The sequence below is a fragment of the Rattus rattus genome, chromosome 2 (assembly GCF_011064425.1).
Source record: "Rattus rattus isolate New Zealand chromosome 2, Rrattus_CSIRO_v1, whole genome shotgun sequence".
Classification (NCBI taxonomy): Eukaryota; Metazoa; Chordata; class Mammalia; order Rodentia; family Muridae; genus Rattus; species Rattus rattus.
Window position 1 is genome coordinate 3,673,721 of NC_046155.1, and position 16,475 is coordinate 3,690,195.

Here is a 16,475-nt window from a genome sequence, read left to right on the forward strand (position 1 = left end):
GTGGGATACGTGTCGGCCCGGAGATCTCTGTAATAGGTCTCCATAATAAACCTCGCCTTTGCTTATTACATCCAAAATGGTCTCTCTGTGTCTGGGGTCCGCGATTTCCCGAGACTTGAGTAAGGGTTTCTCTCTGACTGGGATCTTTCATTTGGGGGCTCGTCCGGGATCGGTGTTTCCTGGGGCGCGCCATCTTGAGACTCGTGCTAGGTTCTTTCACTTACTCACCTCTGGATTAACTGCCCAGGATGGCACCACCCACAGTGAGCTGGGCCTTCCCCATGAGACTCATTCATCAAGAAAATGACCCACAGAATTGCCTGCAGGCCAATCTGATGGGACGATTTCTCTGTTGAGTTTCCTCTTTCCAAATGACTCTAGTTTATGTCAAATTGTCAAAAAACAAAACAAAACAAAACAAAACAAAAAAACCTAACCAGCACAGCCCTCACAGGGCAGGAGACCCTTTGCCATGGTCTTACGCATATATATGCCTTTACCCGAATCCTTCCTACAATCTGACGTCCCTCCCGCTCCAGACCTGGGGTCCTGCTGCACACCCTGCCTTTCTCCCACCTTCTCTGTTGTCAGCCCCTTCAGCTCCTGCTCCAGCACCGTCCTCTCAGCTTTCTCTTGCTGATCGGATGTCTAGGTTTGGATGGGGAAGGACGATGCACCTGCATTGTCTATTTCCTTATGACCTCTCTGGTGCCTAATGACCACTGGGGACCCAACCCCTACAGCTGACCACATGACCCCCTGGAACCCCAGAGTGGCTCCCAAACCTGCCACTCACCTGCCCCCGCACCAGCCTGCCAGTCTTGTTATCCAACCACCTCAGCCAGCCCGCCCTCATCCACACATTCCTCTGCCTCAACAGCTTCCTCCTCTCTTTATTTGTTGTTCTCTCCTCCATCTACCCATAAGCCCCTGTTATGTGCCTCTGCTGTGCCCAACATGCACCATTCTGGAGATGCTATCGCTCAACGTTTCTAAGACCACACTTCTTTTAATTTCCTCAACCTCGGGCCGCCAGCTCAGGTTTGCTGGGCCTCTAAGGATGAGGAGCCCCATAGCCAAGACTGGAACCGGAACTGGCTCCAGGGTGGGGACTAGGGAAGAACAAGGGACCAATCCCAGGGTCCAGGCATCCTGTCTACCCAGCCTCCAGCCCCACGAACCTCAACAAAGCTGCCCGTCGACTCTGCCCCTGGTATCCTCTATGCGCTTGACACAACCCTGTCTTGACCCAAGGCCTCAGTTTCCTTGTGTCAAGATGAAGTCTTCAGCTTTTTGTTTGTTGAGGTAGGGTCTTTACATATCCCTGGAATCACTTCGTAGACCAGGTTAGCCTTACAAAGATCACAAAGGTTCGCTGCTGGGATTCAAGACATATGCCACCACACCCAGTCCAAGGCCTCCATTTTTAAAGACTTTGTTATTTTATTTTCCATGTATATTCTGCCTACATGGATGTCTGAGCATCATATTCGTGCTTGGTTCTTGCTGAAGCCCGAAGAATGTGATGGACGCCTTGGGAACTGGAGTTCTAGATGATTGTAAGCTGCCACGTGGGTGCTGGGACTGAATCAGTTGGGACCTGCTCATAGCCCTGAGCGGGAACAGAACAGTACCTCACTGAATATCCTTGAGATCCTACCCGATTAGCACCTATATCCTCCCTGGACATCAGCAGGTCACCATCCTAGTTAAAGACATTCAGACATGCATCTCTGCAGACAGTGCCCTTCTGTGGACAGAGCTACTCTCAGGACAGTTCCACCACGACCCACCCCACCACACTCCCCTCAACCCTGGTAGTGAACAGAATTTTAAACAGGGTCCCTGTTGGCAGAACTCTCAAGACAGCACCCCCTGTGGACAGAACTCTCAGGACAGAGCCTGTTCTTAAGAACAAGAGGTGGGGTTGGGGATTTAGCTCAGTGGTAGAGCACTTGCCTAGCAAGCGCAAGGCCCTGGGTTCGGTCCCCAGCTCTGAAAAAAAGAAAAAAATAAGAACAAGAGGCTAAATTGAGCAGCCACTGCAGGCTCTCAGGGGCTGTCCCAGCTGAGGAATGTAGGGAGACAGGAGAGTGCAGACTTGTCCTCCTCCCATGACAGACAGAGCTGCTGATTTCCCAGTTGAGGCCTCCACATTCAGGTCCCTCTCCCCCTGGGGCCTTCAGGACTGTCCCTGAGCAGACTCTCCTCCTGTCAGGCCTGAATGGAGACCCAGGCCCTCCTTCCATACAGCCAGACCTGGGGGAGTCCCCACCTAGACCCCTAGCCAGGAAGACCAGGGTCCATTCCCTGCAGAGTTTCCCTGGAGGACCTGGGCCTGCCTGGGGCTACTTGGTTCCCCACTCCCTGGACAACTGGAACAATTGGCCTAGACTCTATGCCTTCGCACTCCTTCTGGGTGCCATGTCACCAGCCCTCACGATGCCCCCTGCCCAGGCTCCATGAGCTCCTGGTCACGTTGCCCATGGTTCTCACAGTGTCCATCCTTCCTCCTGCCTTCCTGGGGCTGAACCTGGGATGTAGTAAGGCCCCTGGGGCGCCTTAATGTGGGGCAGCCTACTCCTCTCAGCTCAGTTATAATCTGTAGGATTACTGTTGTGCTCACTGACTGTCACTGACTGACATGTCACTTATATGGCACGAGTCTGTAATTATACAGGATCAGTACCATAGGCATCTCCAGAGGCAGACCAGAGAGCCGTCATCTCGGCTCTAACTGCAGTGAAGACACAGGGATGTTGTGCACTGTGGATATGGGATAGCAGGGCAAGGTCCTTAGGGTGCAGAGTGTGAGAAATGGGGTGTAACAGGGACAGTTGTCTTGATGAAACCTGCTTCACGGGGAACCAGGGTAGATTCTGTGGACACCAAATACAACACAGCGCAAGGCTGGAAAAAAGGCAGAACAGGCATTTGGGCAGAGGTGTAGCATGTCTCATCTTATTTAAACCTCATAGTATGTATCATTACCCCATACTGATGACAAAGTGAAGCTCAGAGAGTCCACCTGATTTGTCCCAGTTAACTTTGACTGTCAACCTGACACAGCCTAAGGTCACTTGAGAAGGGAGTCACAAATGAGCGATTGCCCAAACCAGATTTGCTTGTGTGTGATTATTTTGATTGTTAGTTGATATAGAAAGGCCTAGCCCACTGTGGGTGACACCATTCCCTAGATAGGTGGTCCTGGCCTATGTAAGAAAGGTAGCTGAGAATAAGCCTGTATGCTAACCAGAAAGCAGAATCCTCTGTGGTTTCTGCTGTTTTTCCTTGATGTTGAGTTAGCACTGGCATTGATGGCAGTGATGGTCTCTGACCTGTAAGATGACATCAGTCCTTTTCTCCTCTAAGGTGCTTCTGGACAGAGTGTTTTATCAAATTGACAGAAAGGAAATGAGAGCAGCAACCTCAAGCTTCTGAGAGTGGGTGTTTTTCAGTCCTCACAGCTCTCCCCTACACCAACACTATGACCATGTTCCAGTATGTGTCCCATTTGGTATGTGCGTGGGAGGGGGAGTTATGTGTGCATATATGTGTGGCGTGTGTGTTCATACGTATGAGTGACTGCTTGCAGTGTGTGTGGAGATGTGGAGACCAGAGGTTGACACCTGCTGTCTTCCTCAGTTCCCTTTCTTTAATGAGGCGGAATGCATGGCTGAACTCAGACCTCACTCCTTGAAATGCTCTAGTCATTGCAACCCAGGGGGATCCATGTCTCTGCCTCCCAACAGTGGCTTAGCAGGTGGACATTCGTGCCCAGCTGGCTTTTGCTTGGATGTGAGGGAATCACTGTGTGGGGTGTGGGGAGGGGCAGGATCTCACTGCACAGCCTTAGCTGGCCTGGTACTCTTTTTGTAACCTTGAACTTGAAGCAATCCCCTGCTTCTGGGTCTGGAGGTGTGCCACCATGCTGAGCTTCTAGTCACATGGCTTTTATCATCTCCTCTACACCTTTCAGTTGCTTCCAGATTTTCCAAGAGACTGCAACATTTCTAGATCCACAGTGAACAACACTTTTTTTTAAAAATGAGTCTTGGCCTTGCTATGTAGCTCTGACTGACCTGGCACTCTCTATGTGCATCAGGCTGGCCTAGGCTCACAGGGTTCCACCCACCTTGGCTTGGAGTGCTGGGATTAAAAGTATGTGCTGCCATCACATTGGGCATGGGAGTGGGATAAAGAAGGGATCTTGTGTAGCTCATGTCAGCCTTGAATTTGATATTTAGTAAAGGGTGACCTAGAACCTCTGATCCTCATGCTTCTGCTCCTACCTTCCAAGCACTGGGATTACAGACAAGTGCCATTACACTCAGTGTATGCAGTCCTGGGAATCAGACACAGCCTTATGCACTCTAGGCAAGCCCTCTGCCATTCCCAGACCCACTGTTTTCTCCCAATGCAGTCTAGGCTGTCCTTGAATTCATGCTCCTTTTACCTCAGCATCTAGAGAGCTGAGATTACAGGTGTATGCCACTGAACCCCACTGGTCACGTAGCTTTTTAAATCTAAAACTAGATTGGGTGTGGTAATGCATACCAGCATTCCAAAGGCAGAGGCAAACAGATCTCTGTGAGTTTGAGGCCAGTCTGGTCTACATAATGAATTCCAGGACAGCCAGGACTACACAGTAAGACCCTGACTCAAACAAACAAATACAATTCTCAGCTCTGGCCTTGCCTTCCAAGAAGTCCCCTCTTTTCTAACTCTGGTCACAGCTCTGGTGTCCCTTGCCAGATCTCCATCTGCTTGTGTGACTGCCACCTTAGCAGCCTGGAGCTCCTCCAGACAGGATGGGCCTGGGACTCTTGGGTGTTTCCTATGTGTAACTGGAATGTAAGGCTCAGAAGAACAAGGCAGGTGACTGTGTACCTCTGATTAGGCCACCGGTCCTGTTGTAATGAGTACTGACCAAGGCTTGTTGCTGGCCTCAAACCCTCAGCTCCTGGCCCTGCCCTTCACCAGTGACTCCATATCCCATTCCCAGCAGAACTGTCCCCCACCCAAGGCCTTTTGTAGTGAAGCCCCTTTGTCACCAGTGCCAGCGGCCCCACCTACCCCTGACAGGGCTCCGAGCCTGTGTCCGCAGCAGACATTCTGGTTCCAGATGTGCGACTCCTATTTTAGTCAGGCTCTTTCTTGCCTCTGCCGATCCTTCTAGGTGGGACCACACTGCCTTGCCCTACCTGGCAGTGCAGGGCCTGATCTTGAAGCTCTAACGAATGATGGGTGGGGCAGCTGTCTCCTAAACCCAGGGCCCTCCCTCCCTCCCTCCCTGCCTCCAGGGCACAGCTCTAGGGAACCGGAATGGCAGGCTGTACAGGCTCCTCCGTCGGTCTGAAAGTTCTGGAGACGATGAAAGGAGTTAGCAAGTAAGGAGAAAAGTCATGGGGGTCGGAGGTGAAGACAGACTTCATCAGGTTCCTGAAAGCAATGTGGCCTCCAGGAAGACTCCTGGGGCTAAATCATCTCCTCCCACATGACCATGTGTGTGCGCACATGTACACACACACACACACACACACACACACACACACAGAGAGAGAGAGAGAGAGAGAGAGAGAGAGAGAGAGAGAGAGAGAGAGAGAGACGCACACAATGAATGAGAGTGTCCCTGTCTAGAAGCAAAAAAGTGTGGGATTTTTCTTTCACTCTCCTGTGACCAAATGACACACATGGAATAGGGGAAAGGGCACTTAGAGTTGTAGAGGAGACTCTGCAGGCAGGGGGATTGTTCCAATGGGGGAATGTCACGTCTTTATTTCCTATTTACTGTGAGATCCTAGTCAAATTATTTAGCTTCTCTGAGCTTACTGTCTGTGTATGTATGTATGTGTGTATGTGTGTGCATGTATGTATGTGTGTGTGTGTGGTGTGTGCATGCATGTGGTCTTCTTTTTTTTTTGGTTCTTTTTTTCGGAGCTGGGGACCGAACCCAGGGCCTTGCGCTTCCTAGGTAAGCGCTCTACCACTGAGCTAAATCCCCAGCCCCGCATGTGGTCTTCTTGCATGTATCTGTGCACCACATGCACGCCTGGTAACCACAGAGGCCAGAGAGGGCATCAGATTCCCTGGAACTGGAGTCACAGTGTGACAGGCCGTGTGGGTGTTGGGAACTAAGCTGAGGTCCTCTGGGAGAGCAACCAGTGCTGTTGACCACTGAGCCATCTCCCAGCCCTTTAATACCATGATTTCTGAGAGACTGTCCTGGCAGTGAGAAGGCAAGCTCACAGCTTCAGGGACAAGTCAGTGTTTCTGGGCTGTGGTACCGGAGGCTCCCATTGTTTCTGTGCACATTCACCCAGTACCTCCTAGGGTTTAAGAAGCAGGAGGCTGGGATCAGCCCTGCCACTGTCCCTCGATGGTGACCAGACCCTATGCCCCACTCCTCCCTAAACCAGACATCAAACACACCCCCAGTTCAGGGGTGCAGAGAAGGAGTCTCCATTAGAAGGTGTCTGGCAGAACCTTTCTTTGTGCTTAGAGCTCAGCCAGTGGAAGCCACAGCACAGTACAAACCTCTGGTCCATGAATCTTTGTTAGTTTCAGAGCTAAATACCCATGTGGGCCCAGGAAGGAAGCACAGTAGGAGCCGAGGGGACATAAGATGGTTTCTCTGGGGTGGCCTTGCCTAGGAGTAGCAGGTGGATCCCAAAGATGACTTCCTACCTTGAGTTGTGAAGCAACACTGTGTGTAGGCTACAGGCTGTGTGAAGCTAACTCAGTGGAGAAGCTGACTCAGTGGAGAAGCTGACTCAGTGGAGAAGCTGACTCAGTGGAGAAGCTAACTCAGTGGAGAAGCTGACTCGGTGGAGAAGCTGACTCTGGAGAAGCTAACTCAGTGGAGAAGCTAACTAGTGGAGAAGCTGACTCAGTGGAGAAGCTGACTCAGTGGAGAAGCTGACTCTGGAGAAGCTAACTCAGTGGAGAAGCTGACTCAGTGGAGAAGCTGACTCTGGAGAAGCTAACTCAGTGGAGAAGCTAACTCAGTGGAGAAGCATTTTAAAGAAAACCAAACCAGGGAGGAACCTGCACAGTTGTGATCCTGAGAGCGATGGGCAGAGTGGAATCAAACCATTAGGGAGCTTCCTGTACCCCTCTCGGTCCTGTGCCAGGCTGCTGAGACAAATGTCCCAAAGTGGCCGAGACAGCAGAGCTGTGCTCTCTCACAACACTGAAGACAGAAATTCACAACCATGCTGAATATGGTGGCTCACACCTGTAGTTCTAGCTCTCAGGAAGCCCAGGCAGGAGGATTGCCACGAGTTCCAAAACAGCCAAGACTACATACTGAGACTTTGTCTCAGAGAGGGAAAAATGTCTCAGAGAGGGAAAATATGCTGAGGCCTGTTCCCTAAGCCTGTGCGGGAGGAGCCACTTGCCCTTCCAGCTGCAGGTGGCTGCCAAGAATCCTTGGTTGGTAGCCACCCCTCCTCAGGCTCCTGTCTTTACATGACCTTTGTCTCAGGACACATCTACTCAATCCTTTCTATCTTCCCTCACAACACATCATGCCACACATCTTCCTCCTTCAGTAATCCTGGTCTCTTACATGCTTGACAAAATACTGTACAACTGAACTACATTCTCACCCTCTGCTTCTCTCTGATGAGGACACCTGGGACTGAAGTGAACGTTGTGTGGATGGCCAGGATCTTGGCAAGATCCTTAATTTCATCAGATGTTGAGGCTGACCGAACCCTCTGACCATGAGCTACAAGAGAATCTTTTCTTGAACTTGCCCATATCAGGGCATTTAATAGAAGCTACAGGAAAGTAACTAATGAACACGCTTCAGACAGATTCCACCAATTATTCTGATCTGGGTTCATGATCATGTCACTTCAGGTGGGACAAAGCCACCCTCCAGGAGTTGTCAGCAACTGCTCTGTCTTTTGGGATCCTGTTATGATCTGACAAAGAAAGTCCCCCTCAGTCACCAGGTCTGCCCAAACTTGGTGAGGGAATCTCTCTGTCTAAGCAGAAGGTCAGGAGGCTGCTGAGGGTGCTGTGCTACAGGCAGGGGCTGGACCAGCTACCTGGAGGCTTTGCATGGCTGCAGGTGTGTTCAGAAAGAGTTCCAGAAGTGGGGTGTTCACAGGCTGGACCAGACACCTGTCTTTCAGGAACCACTGGGGACTTGGAATCCACTGAAAGCTCAGGTATGTTGGGGCAGGACAGCAAGAGAGAGGAGTCAAGGTGACATTCACAGGAGGGAGCAGCTCTGGGAGCCCATAGCCCATCTTAGCAGCTGTTGCCTACGGGGACTATAGGGTGGGTAACGGAGGTCATTAAGCTTTTCCATCCCAGAGCAGCTCAGCAGGCAGGCACGCTGATTAGAAAAGGTGTCAAAGGAGAACTTGCCGTGGTATCTGCCCATCCCACTCGATCCTGTGGACAGCATAGGACATAGGGTCAGTCCTTCCATGGACAGTTGAGAAGATATCATACAGACCTTGCTCTGAGCCTGTTTCCCCATTCATCCAGTGGGTTAAATAAAGCAGTGTGTGTAAAAGGCTGAGCTCTGAGCCAGCCCCAGCACCAGTTTACCAGGTGTTGGTGCAAGATAGGCAAACAGTGGCCAGTGGATTATATTCTGAACTCAGGTTGCTGGGGTGGGAGTGGGGGATGGGCCCCAGCTTTGTCCCGAATATCTATGCCACCTTGAGTAAGTGACTTTGCCTCGTTCTGCAGTGATGCTGGCACCCTTCTTCTAGGGCTTTGATAGAAATTAAGTGAATCTTCAGTCTCACAGCTCCCACTGTCTAGGAAGGGACAAGGACCCAACTAGGGAAGACATGGGGAATGGCTGGGTGAAGTAGGGGGCCATGAAGCTGGGATTTGGGGAATGAAAGAGGCCAGAGGATTGTGGAGTCAACCAGATGAATATTGTAGGTGAAAGCCCAAAGGATTCAGGCTTGGGGACAACAAGAGCCTTGGCAGTCGGTGACACGGTAGGACCAAGCTCAATGGCTGTCACAGCAGACAAAACTGAGGGAGAGAGAAGGGAGTAGGTCCTCTAAGACAGACCAGGAGGGATCAGGGCTATCTGTCACTCATCCCACTACTTAGAATTACCAAGTGGAAGGAACAGGATACCCTTTCAGTAATGAAGTGGGTTCAGAGGGAAAGTGCCTGGCAAGGTCACCTCTGCCAGTGGGGCTTGCTGGAGGTAGAGATCCCCAGGCCTATGTTCACAGGGACATGGGAAGCCTGAAGGGGCAAGTATGCAGCCCCATCACTAGAAAACACCCACGACTCTGTGGGGGATGGGCAGCCGAGGACCAGTGTTGCTTGATGAAAGTCAAGGTGCTTAGCGGCTGGCTAAAGGCCACAGCTGGGCTTTCTTAGACCTCACAAAACAGCCTATCTGGTCCTCACCCACACAAAATTTCCACCACAGACTGTAGGAAGGTGGGAGGGATGCAGGCTAGATGGACACTCAGTGGAGAGGGGCTTCCGCTCCTGCCCGCTGTACTGGGCACTGAGAATGGGGTGCATCTTCTGCAGTTAGTGTGGTCAAGTAGCAGGATGGGGATGCAGGTGGGGGATCAGCCCAGGAGGGCAGAACTCTGTCACCACCTACCCACTCCTCCAAAAGGAAGGCTGGACAGGGTCATGTGCATGAAGCCATCGTTCCCGCAGAAGCCCCCACTGCTGGTCCGGGCCAACACCTGTTTGATGACCTGGGAGAGAAAGAGGAACTGTAAAGCACACCTAGATGAGCTTTGTTCCAGTGAGGGCCTGAGGTCCAAGGGGGTCTGGTAGGACAGACTCCTGGATCCCTATGCTGGGAACATGTTCCTTGTGTGTCTGCCTGTGAGTGGCCCCGGCAGGCTGTTGGGACCTAATCCTGAGGAGGAAGGCATGAGGCTAGAGACAGGCAGAGTGGAGGCATAGTGAGGTGCCAGGTGGTCATGGAGGTTTCCCAGGGGAGGGAGACAAGTGGGCTACTGAGTCTTATTATAACTGAGGCAGTTCTGCAGGAGAGAAAGGAGAGAGAAGTAAGCACCCTTGTGGGACAATCTCAGGCATCTAAGGTCAAGCTTGGGCTTTCCAACCTGATAAACATTGGCCCCAGGAGTTAAAGCTACATAGAGAACTCAACACACCAACCTAGTCTACAAGAACCTGACTCAGGGGCTGGGGAGATGGCTCAGTGGTTAAGAGCACCGGCTGCTCTTCCAGAGGTCCTGAGTTCAATTCCCAACAACCACATGGTGGCTCACAACCATCTGTAATGGGATCTGATGCCCTCTTCTGGTATGTGTCTGAGAACAGCTACAGTGCACTCATATAATAAATAATTTAAAAAAACTGCCTTATAAAACATGCGAATTACACACACACACACACACACACACACACACACACACACACACACACATTTTGTCTAGACGAATGGCTCTGGGGGAAAATCCCCCACCCCCTGGAGTTGGGATCATTCCTGCAGAGCCCACTCATCGGCATCCTTTGAAGATCTGCAGCCTCTCCCACCTCCCCAGAGGTCAGCTTAGATGTTTGCCTCAACACTCAGGAAGAGGTATGACAGCTCCCAGCAGTGACACTGGCGGACAAGGCCTTGCACAAGTACCTATTAATCTCCCTGGCCATGAGTAGCTCTCTGGCACTCAGAAGCAGCCTTTACCTCCAGGGCAAACTCTCTGGAAATCCTATGCCTTTTATTGAATTGAGAGGAACCAAGAAACTGGGGTAGCACAAAGATCTGACCACACACACTGAGGCCTAAAAGCCTGAGGAATCAAAAGCACAGGCAGCACAGATGGAGGGGCACGGACAGAGGGGAGAGGGTGGGGGGACAGGTGGAGGGCCAGTGGTGGTGATCGCTGAGGTCCTTTCCTGGTTCTGACCTGTGCCAGGGCCCTTCATGGGGCAACCGGGTGTGGAATACATGGGAAATCTACTGCCTTTGTGGATTTTCCATAAATGTACTCTCAAGTTAAGAAGCGCGTGTACAACACCAGTGCTGAGGGCTTGGGGATGGAGCTTGCTTGGCAGCGCTTTCTCAGCTCCTGAAACAGAGACGGCGGTGTGAACCTCCGTTTTCACAGAACTACGGTGTGAAGACAGGAGAACCAGGAGCTTGAAGCCGTCTCAGCTACACAGTGAGTATGAGGTCTGGCTACATAAGACCTTGACTCAAAAAAAAAAAAAAAAAGGATCTAGGTTCAGTCAGGTGTGGTGCGCAGGAAACCAGTGTGGTCTCGATGGGATGTGGGAGGGGACCTCAGTGCCTTCTAAGAGGGAGGGAAAGGACAGAGCCTAAGAAGCCACCATCCCTAAAATTCTGTGACTGTGCAAAGGGCTCCTCTTATCCCATAGTCCACTTCTGAAACGTCACCCACCTCCACATTGTTGGAATAGGCATACAGCGCAAGTGGCTTCTCCCTCCGGTTGATGAACTCGATGGCCTCATCCAGGGTCCTCACAGTCACCAGGGGCAGGATGGGTCCAAAGATCTCCTCCTGCATCACGGGCTCTGTCTCCTGCACATCCACTAACACTGTGGGGGCTGTGGACACAGGAGTCGACTCAGCCTCTCCATAGGCAGGACTTGCAGAGGGGCAGGGCCTGTGAGGGTGAGAGAGCTTGGATTCCAGGATGGGGAACCTCGGGGGCTGATTTATGAGGACTCGAGACTTAGTGGCTGGGATTCTACCTTCTGGGATATGGGACAATAGAGGGTTGGGCAGGAATTTAAACCACACTCTGAGTACCTAGAACAGGGATGTAGCTCAGTGGGTTTGAGCTGTGGGACAGATGTTTAGAATTGAGTCACAGACCAAAAACCACAGTGTGGGGGCTCCTAGCACCAAAAGCTAGAACTCAGTTATGGGCTCAGAGAAGCCCCTCCAGTATGGAAAGGCCTCAGCCCAGGAGGGCTGCGTGCCAGTGACAGGGCAGGAGACTCACCAATGTAGCGCTCCCCCTCATCACTCTGGCCCCCGATGGCCACACGGCCACAGCCCAGCAATCCCTGCAGCCGCTTGAAATGCTTCTGGTTGATGATTCTGCCCAGGTTGGGGGAGGTCTGTGGGTTGTCTCCATAGAAACGCGTGATGGCATTCTGCAGGGCGGGCACCAGCCGCTCCTGCATCTCCTGGCTACACAGGACATAATCCGGGGCCACACAGGTCTGGCCGGCGTTGAAGTAGCGGAACCAGGCCACGCGGTTGGCCACTGTCTGGGGGTCGCAGTTGTCGTCCACATAGCAGGGGTTCTTACCCCCCAGCTCCAGGGTGATGGGCGTCAGGTGTTTGGCGGCAGCGGCCATGACGATCTTGCCTACCCGAGGGCTCCCTGAGAACATGGTCGAGAGGCACCTGGTCAACTGGTCTAGGCATCAGCTTTGGCCTCCTCTCTCCACAGAGCCCTTTCTCAACACAAGCTCTGGGCTGTTCCACCTACGTCCTAGAGTCTGCCCCCATCCCGGCCGCCCAGGAGCCAATCTCCAAGATTCTCAGAGGGCCTGGAGAGCCATCCTCAGGGACACCTCCACCTCTTACTCACCCCTCCCCTGGCTTATGGCCTTGCCCCACATTGCTTTCCCACTGCTGTCTCCCTTCCCCAGGATGCTGGACGGGGCTGTCCTTACCTGTGAAGAAGATGTAGTCAAATTTGTGCTTCAGCAGCTGCCCGGTCTCCTCGGGCCCACCCAGCACCACAGCAAAGCAGCTCTACAAGGCGCGAAGAGAGCTCAGGAGGCAGACCCAGGGCAGGAGGACATCCCCACCAGCCAGGACAAGGTGGGGGGACGCCGGCTGCCTGATAGGCAGAACCGTGCTCACCTGGTCCAGATACTGGGGTAGCAGCTCTGCCAGCACCTTCTCTGTGTTCTTGCTCATTTCTGATGGCTTCAGCACCACACAGTTTCCTGCCAGGAGCCAATGGGGAAGTAGAGAGGAGAGGCGGGTGCTTGCAGCCTCCACAGAACTCTGGAAGCCTTCTTAGGGAGGGATCACCAGACTAGGAGGGCTCAGAGCCCCACTCACCTGCAGCAATGGCCCCCACGAGAGGCATGATCATCAAGTTCAGAGGATAATTCCAGGGAGCGATGATAAGTACCAGGCCAAAGGGCTCTTTCCGGATGAAGGCTGAGCTGAACTTTGTGAGCTAGGATGCAGAACCACAGTCACGTGCACGATGGGTAAGAGCCCCCACCACACCCACACATACTGCCTGGGTGACAGAGTCCCCAAATGAGCAGACTGGCCTGGGGCAGGCTGCTCTGTGCCCTGCCGCCCCACTGCCACCTTCACCCGCCATCCCTCAGTCAACAGGGCTCACTAAGTTGGTGGACACAGACTCGTCCTTCATCCACGTCTGCAGGTTCTTGAGGGCCAGGTCCACCTCGTTCTGGCACAGGATGATCTCACTCATGTCTGACTCGAAGGCTGACTGTGGGGTGGGGAGGTCAGATTCAAGGCTGGGCTGGGGTCACTGGTTTGGCTAGGGCTTGAAACAGTTCCTTTGAGCTTATAAACAGTGTGTGGTGGTGCCATGGGGACTGATCCTGGACTGCAACTGCCTCTACTGAGACTTTGGGCGAGCAACTTAACACTGAGTTCCTCAGTTTCCTAATTTGTGACCTGAGAACCTCCATGAAGCTGCCTCTCAGGGGAAGGGAGTGCTTGTGTGTTCCTGAGTTAATACTGCACTCTGTATCTAAGGCAGGGGATAAATACGCAGGCCACGATGTGGACACACAGCCCATCACATTACAAGTATGATTCTCTTAGGGATTCAAGGTCTCACAAAGGATACGGCTAGCCTGGGACAGATAGAATAGCACCATCCTGTGTCTCCAAGGATGCATGCCCCACACCCACACCTCACAGCACCTTGCCCAGGTCTCCATCCAGGGCATCATGGAGCTGCTTGCTGTTGTCCTGCAGGAAGCGGCCCAGGCTCTCGAGTTGTTCAGCCCTGAACTTGGCCATCTTTGTCTTCCCTGTGTTGAAGGCCTCCTTCAGCCTCTGTAACTTTTCCTCAAAAGGGTCCGTCCTGAAACATGGGTAGTTAACTGAGTGGGTGAGACTGTCACCATGGTTACGACACACTCTAATTGCCCCTGGTCCATGCCATATCCAGAAGCTTATTGTCTTCCATGAGTGTCTCCTCTCTCCAATGACCGTGCAGGTCAGGCACAGCAATGGCGCTGAGTGCTTCTGAATGCTGGTTAACCTGGAGCTTGTTTTGTTTTGTTTTGTTGTTTGTTTGTTTGCTGTACTGGCTGGTTTTATGTGTCAACTTGACACAAGCTGGAGTTATCACAGAGAAAGGAGCCTCAGTTGAGGAAACGCCTCCATGAGACCCAGCTGTAAGTCATTTTCTCAACTAGTGATCAAGGTGGGAGGACCCAGCCCATTGTGGGTGGTGCCGCTCCTGGGCTGGTGGTCCTGGGTTCTATAAGAGAGCAAGCTGAGCAAGGCAGGGAAGCAAGCCAGTAAGGAACATCCCTCCATGGCCTCTGCATCAGCTCCTGCTTCCTGACCTGCTTGAGTTCCAGTCCTGACTTTCTTTGGTGGTGAGAAGCAATGTGGAAGTGTAAGCTGAATAAACCCTTTCCTCCCCAGCTTGCTTCTTGGTCATGATGTTTGTGCAGGAATAGAAACCCTGACGAAGACAGTTGGATTATTGAGACACGGTCTCATGTAGTTCATGCTGGCCTCCAGAGTACTACATTGCTAGAAGTGACCTGGGAAGTCCTGACCATCCTGTCTCTACTTCCCACACAGCTGGAATGAGAAGTATGAGCCAACCCACAAAGTTCGTTTCACAGCTCTTGCTGTGCCCACATGCAAATGAGTGCCTGTGTCCACGTGTCTATGTTTCTGAACAAGCATCTGTATTCTGAGTCTGTCGATCACTGTGTGTGTGTGTGTGTGTGTGTACTCTTGTGTATATACTTTTGTGTTGACCTGAGTGAATGCAGGTGTGAGCTTTGCATCTGTGTAGTCGGGAGCTGTACTGGGACATGGTCATGGCCCTCGGAGGGAGCAGGGGAATAGCATCCCTGCTGTGTGCCCTTTAGGCCCTGTCCCCATCAGCATCTGTATCTTCCCCTGGGCCTCAGCAGGTTATCACCTTCTTCACTGAAACCCAGACACACCCCTATGGATAGAGTTCATCTAATACCGGCACAGACATGTGAATAGAGCTCTTGGAACAGTGCTCCCTGTGAACGGTGTGTAAATCAGGAACGGCTCCTACAGTGAACGGCTATAAAACAGCACCATTTGGAGTGGAGCTCCTGTCGGGACAGCCGGCCTCTTGGAGCCTCAGTAGTCTTACAATGGATGGCAGTATCTGCCAGGCTTAAACGTCACTACCCTCCAGTAATCTGTCTTTTCAGGACAGTGCCCCCTGTGGACAGAACTCTCAGGACAGAGCCTGTTCTTAAGAACAAGAGGTGGGGTTGGGGATTTAGCTCAGTGGTAGAGCGCTTGCCTACAAGCACAAGGCCCTGGGTTCGGTCCCCAGCTCCGAGAAAAAAAAAGAACAAGAGGCTAAATTGAGCAGCCACTGCAGGCTCTCAGGGGCTGTCCCAGCTGAGGAATGTGGGGAGACAGGAGAGTGCAGACTTGTCCTCCTCCCATGACAGACAGAGCTGATGATTTCCCAGTTGAGGCCTCCACATTCAGGTCCCTCTCCCCTGGGGCCTTCAGGACTGTCCCTGAGCAGACTCTCCTCCTGTCAGGCCTCAATGGAGACCCAGGCCCTCCTTCCATACAGCCAGACCTGGGGGAGTCCCCACCTAGACCCCTAGCCAGGAAGACCAGGGTCCATTCCCTGCAGAGTTTCCCTGGAGGACCTGGGCCTGCCTGGGGCTACTTGGTTCCCCACTCCCTAGACAACTGGAACAACTGGCCTAGACTCTATGCCTTCGCGCTCCTTCTGGGAGCCATGTCACCAGCCCTCACGATGCCCCCTGCCCAGGCTCCATGAGCTCCTGGTCACGTTGCCCATGGTTCTCACAGTGTCCATCCTTCCTCCTGCCTTCCTGGGGCTGAACCTGGGATGTAGTAAGGCCCCTGGGGCGCCTTAATGTGGGGCAGCCTACTCCTCTCAGCTCAGTTATAATCTGTAGGATTACTGTTGTGCTCACTGACTGTCACTGACTGATGTGTCGCTTACATGGCATGAGTCTGTAATTATACAGGATCAGCACCATAGGCATCTCCAGAGGCATTAGCACCATAGGCATCTCCGGAGGCAGGCCAGAGAGCCGTCATCCCAACTCTTAACTGCAGTGAAGACACAGAGATGTTGTGCACTGTGGATGTGGGATAGCAGGGCAAGGTCCTTGGGGTACAGAGTGTGAGAAATGGGGTATATCAGGGACAGTTGTCTTGATGGGAGCTGCTTCACGGGGAAACAGGGTGGATTCTGTGCACACCAAATACAACATGGAACAAGACTGGAAGGAATTGCGA

The 16,475-nt window shown here is 52.5% G+C and overlaps 2 protein-coding genes across 2 annotated transcripts in view; both read right to left on the reverse strand.

Annotated features, from left to right (window-relative positions):
- LOC116894783 (aldehyde dehydrogenase family 3 member B2) overlaps positions 1-856 on the reverse strand; it is a 9,444-nt gene extending 8,588 nt beyond the window's left edge. Inside the window, exons 1-2 of the mRNA XM_032896434.1 lie at positions 797-856; positions 577-648 (exon numbers count right to left, since the gene is read on the reverse strand). Of these exons, the coding sequence (XP_032752325.1) occupies positions 577-648; positions 797-856 (132 nt within the window). The remainder of the gene's footprint in view (positions 1-576; positions 649-796) is intronic.
- Positions 857-7,806: 6,950 nt separating this feature from the next.
- Positions 7,807-16,274, reverse strand: LOC116894784 (aldehyde dehydrogenase family 3 member B3). Its single transcript, XM_032896435.1, has 11 exons — positions 16,200-16,274; positions 15,963-16,054; positions 13,881-14,043; positions 13,327-13,437; positions 13,032-13,152; positions 12,828-12,913; positions 12,635-12,716; positions 11,953-12,339; positions 11,385-11,551; positions 9,605-9,704; positions 7,807-8,409 (listed from the first exon to the last, which is right to left on the reverse strand). Exons 1-11 carry the CDS (start codon positions 16,272-16,274, stop codon positions 8,225-8,227), a joined length of 1,569 nt encoding a protein of 522 aa, XP_032752326.1. The 3' UTR covers positions 7,807-8,224.
- Between the last annotated feature and the right edge of the window lie 201 nt (positions 16,275-16,475).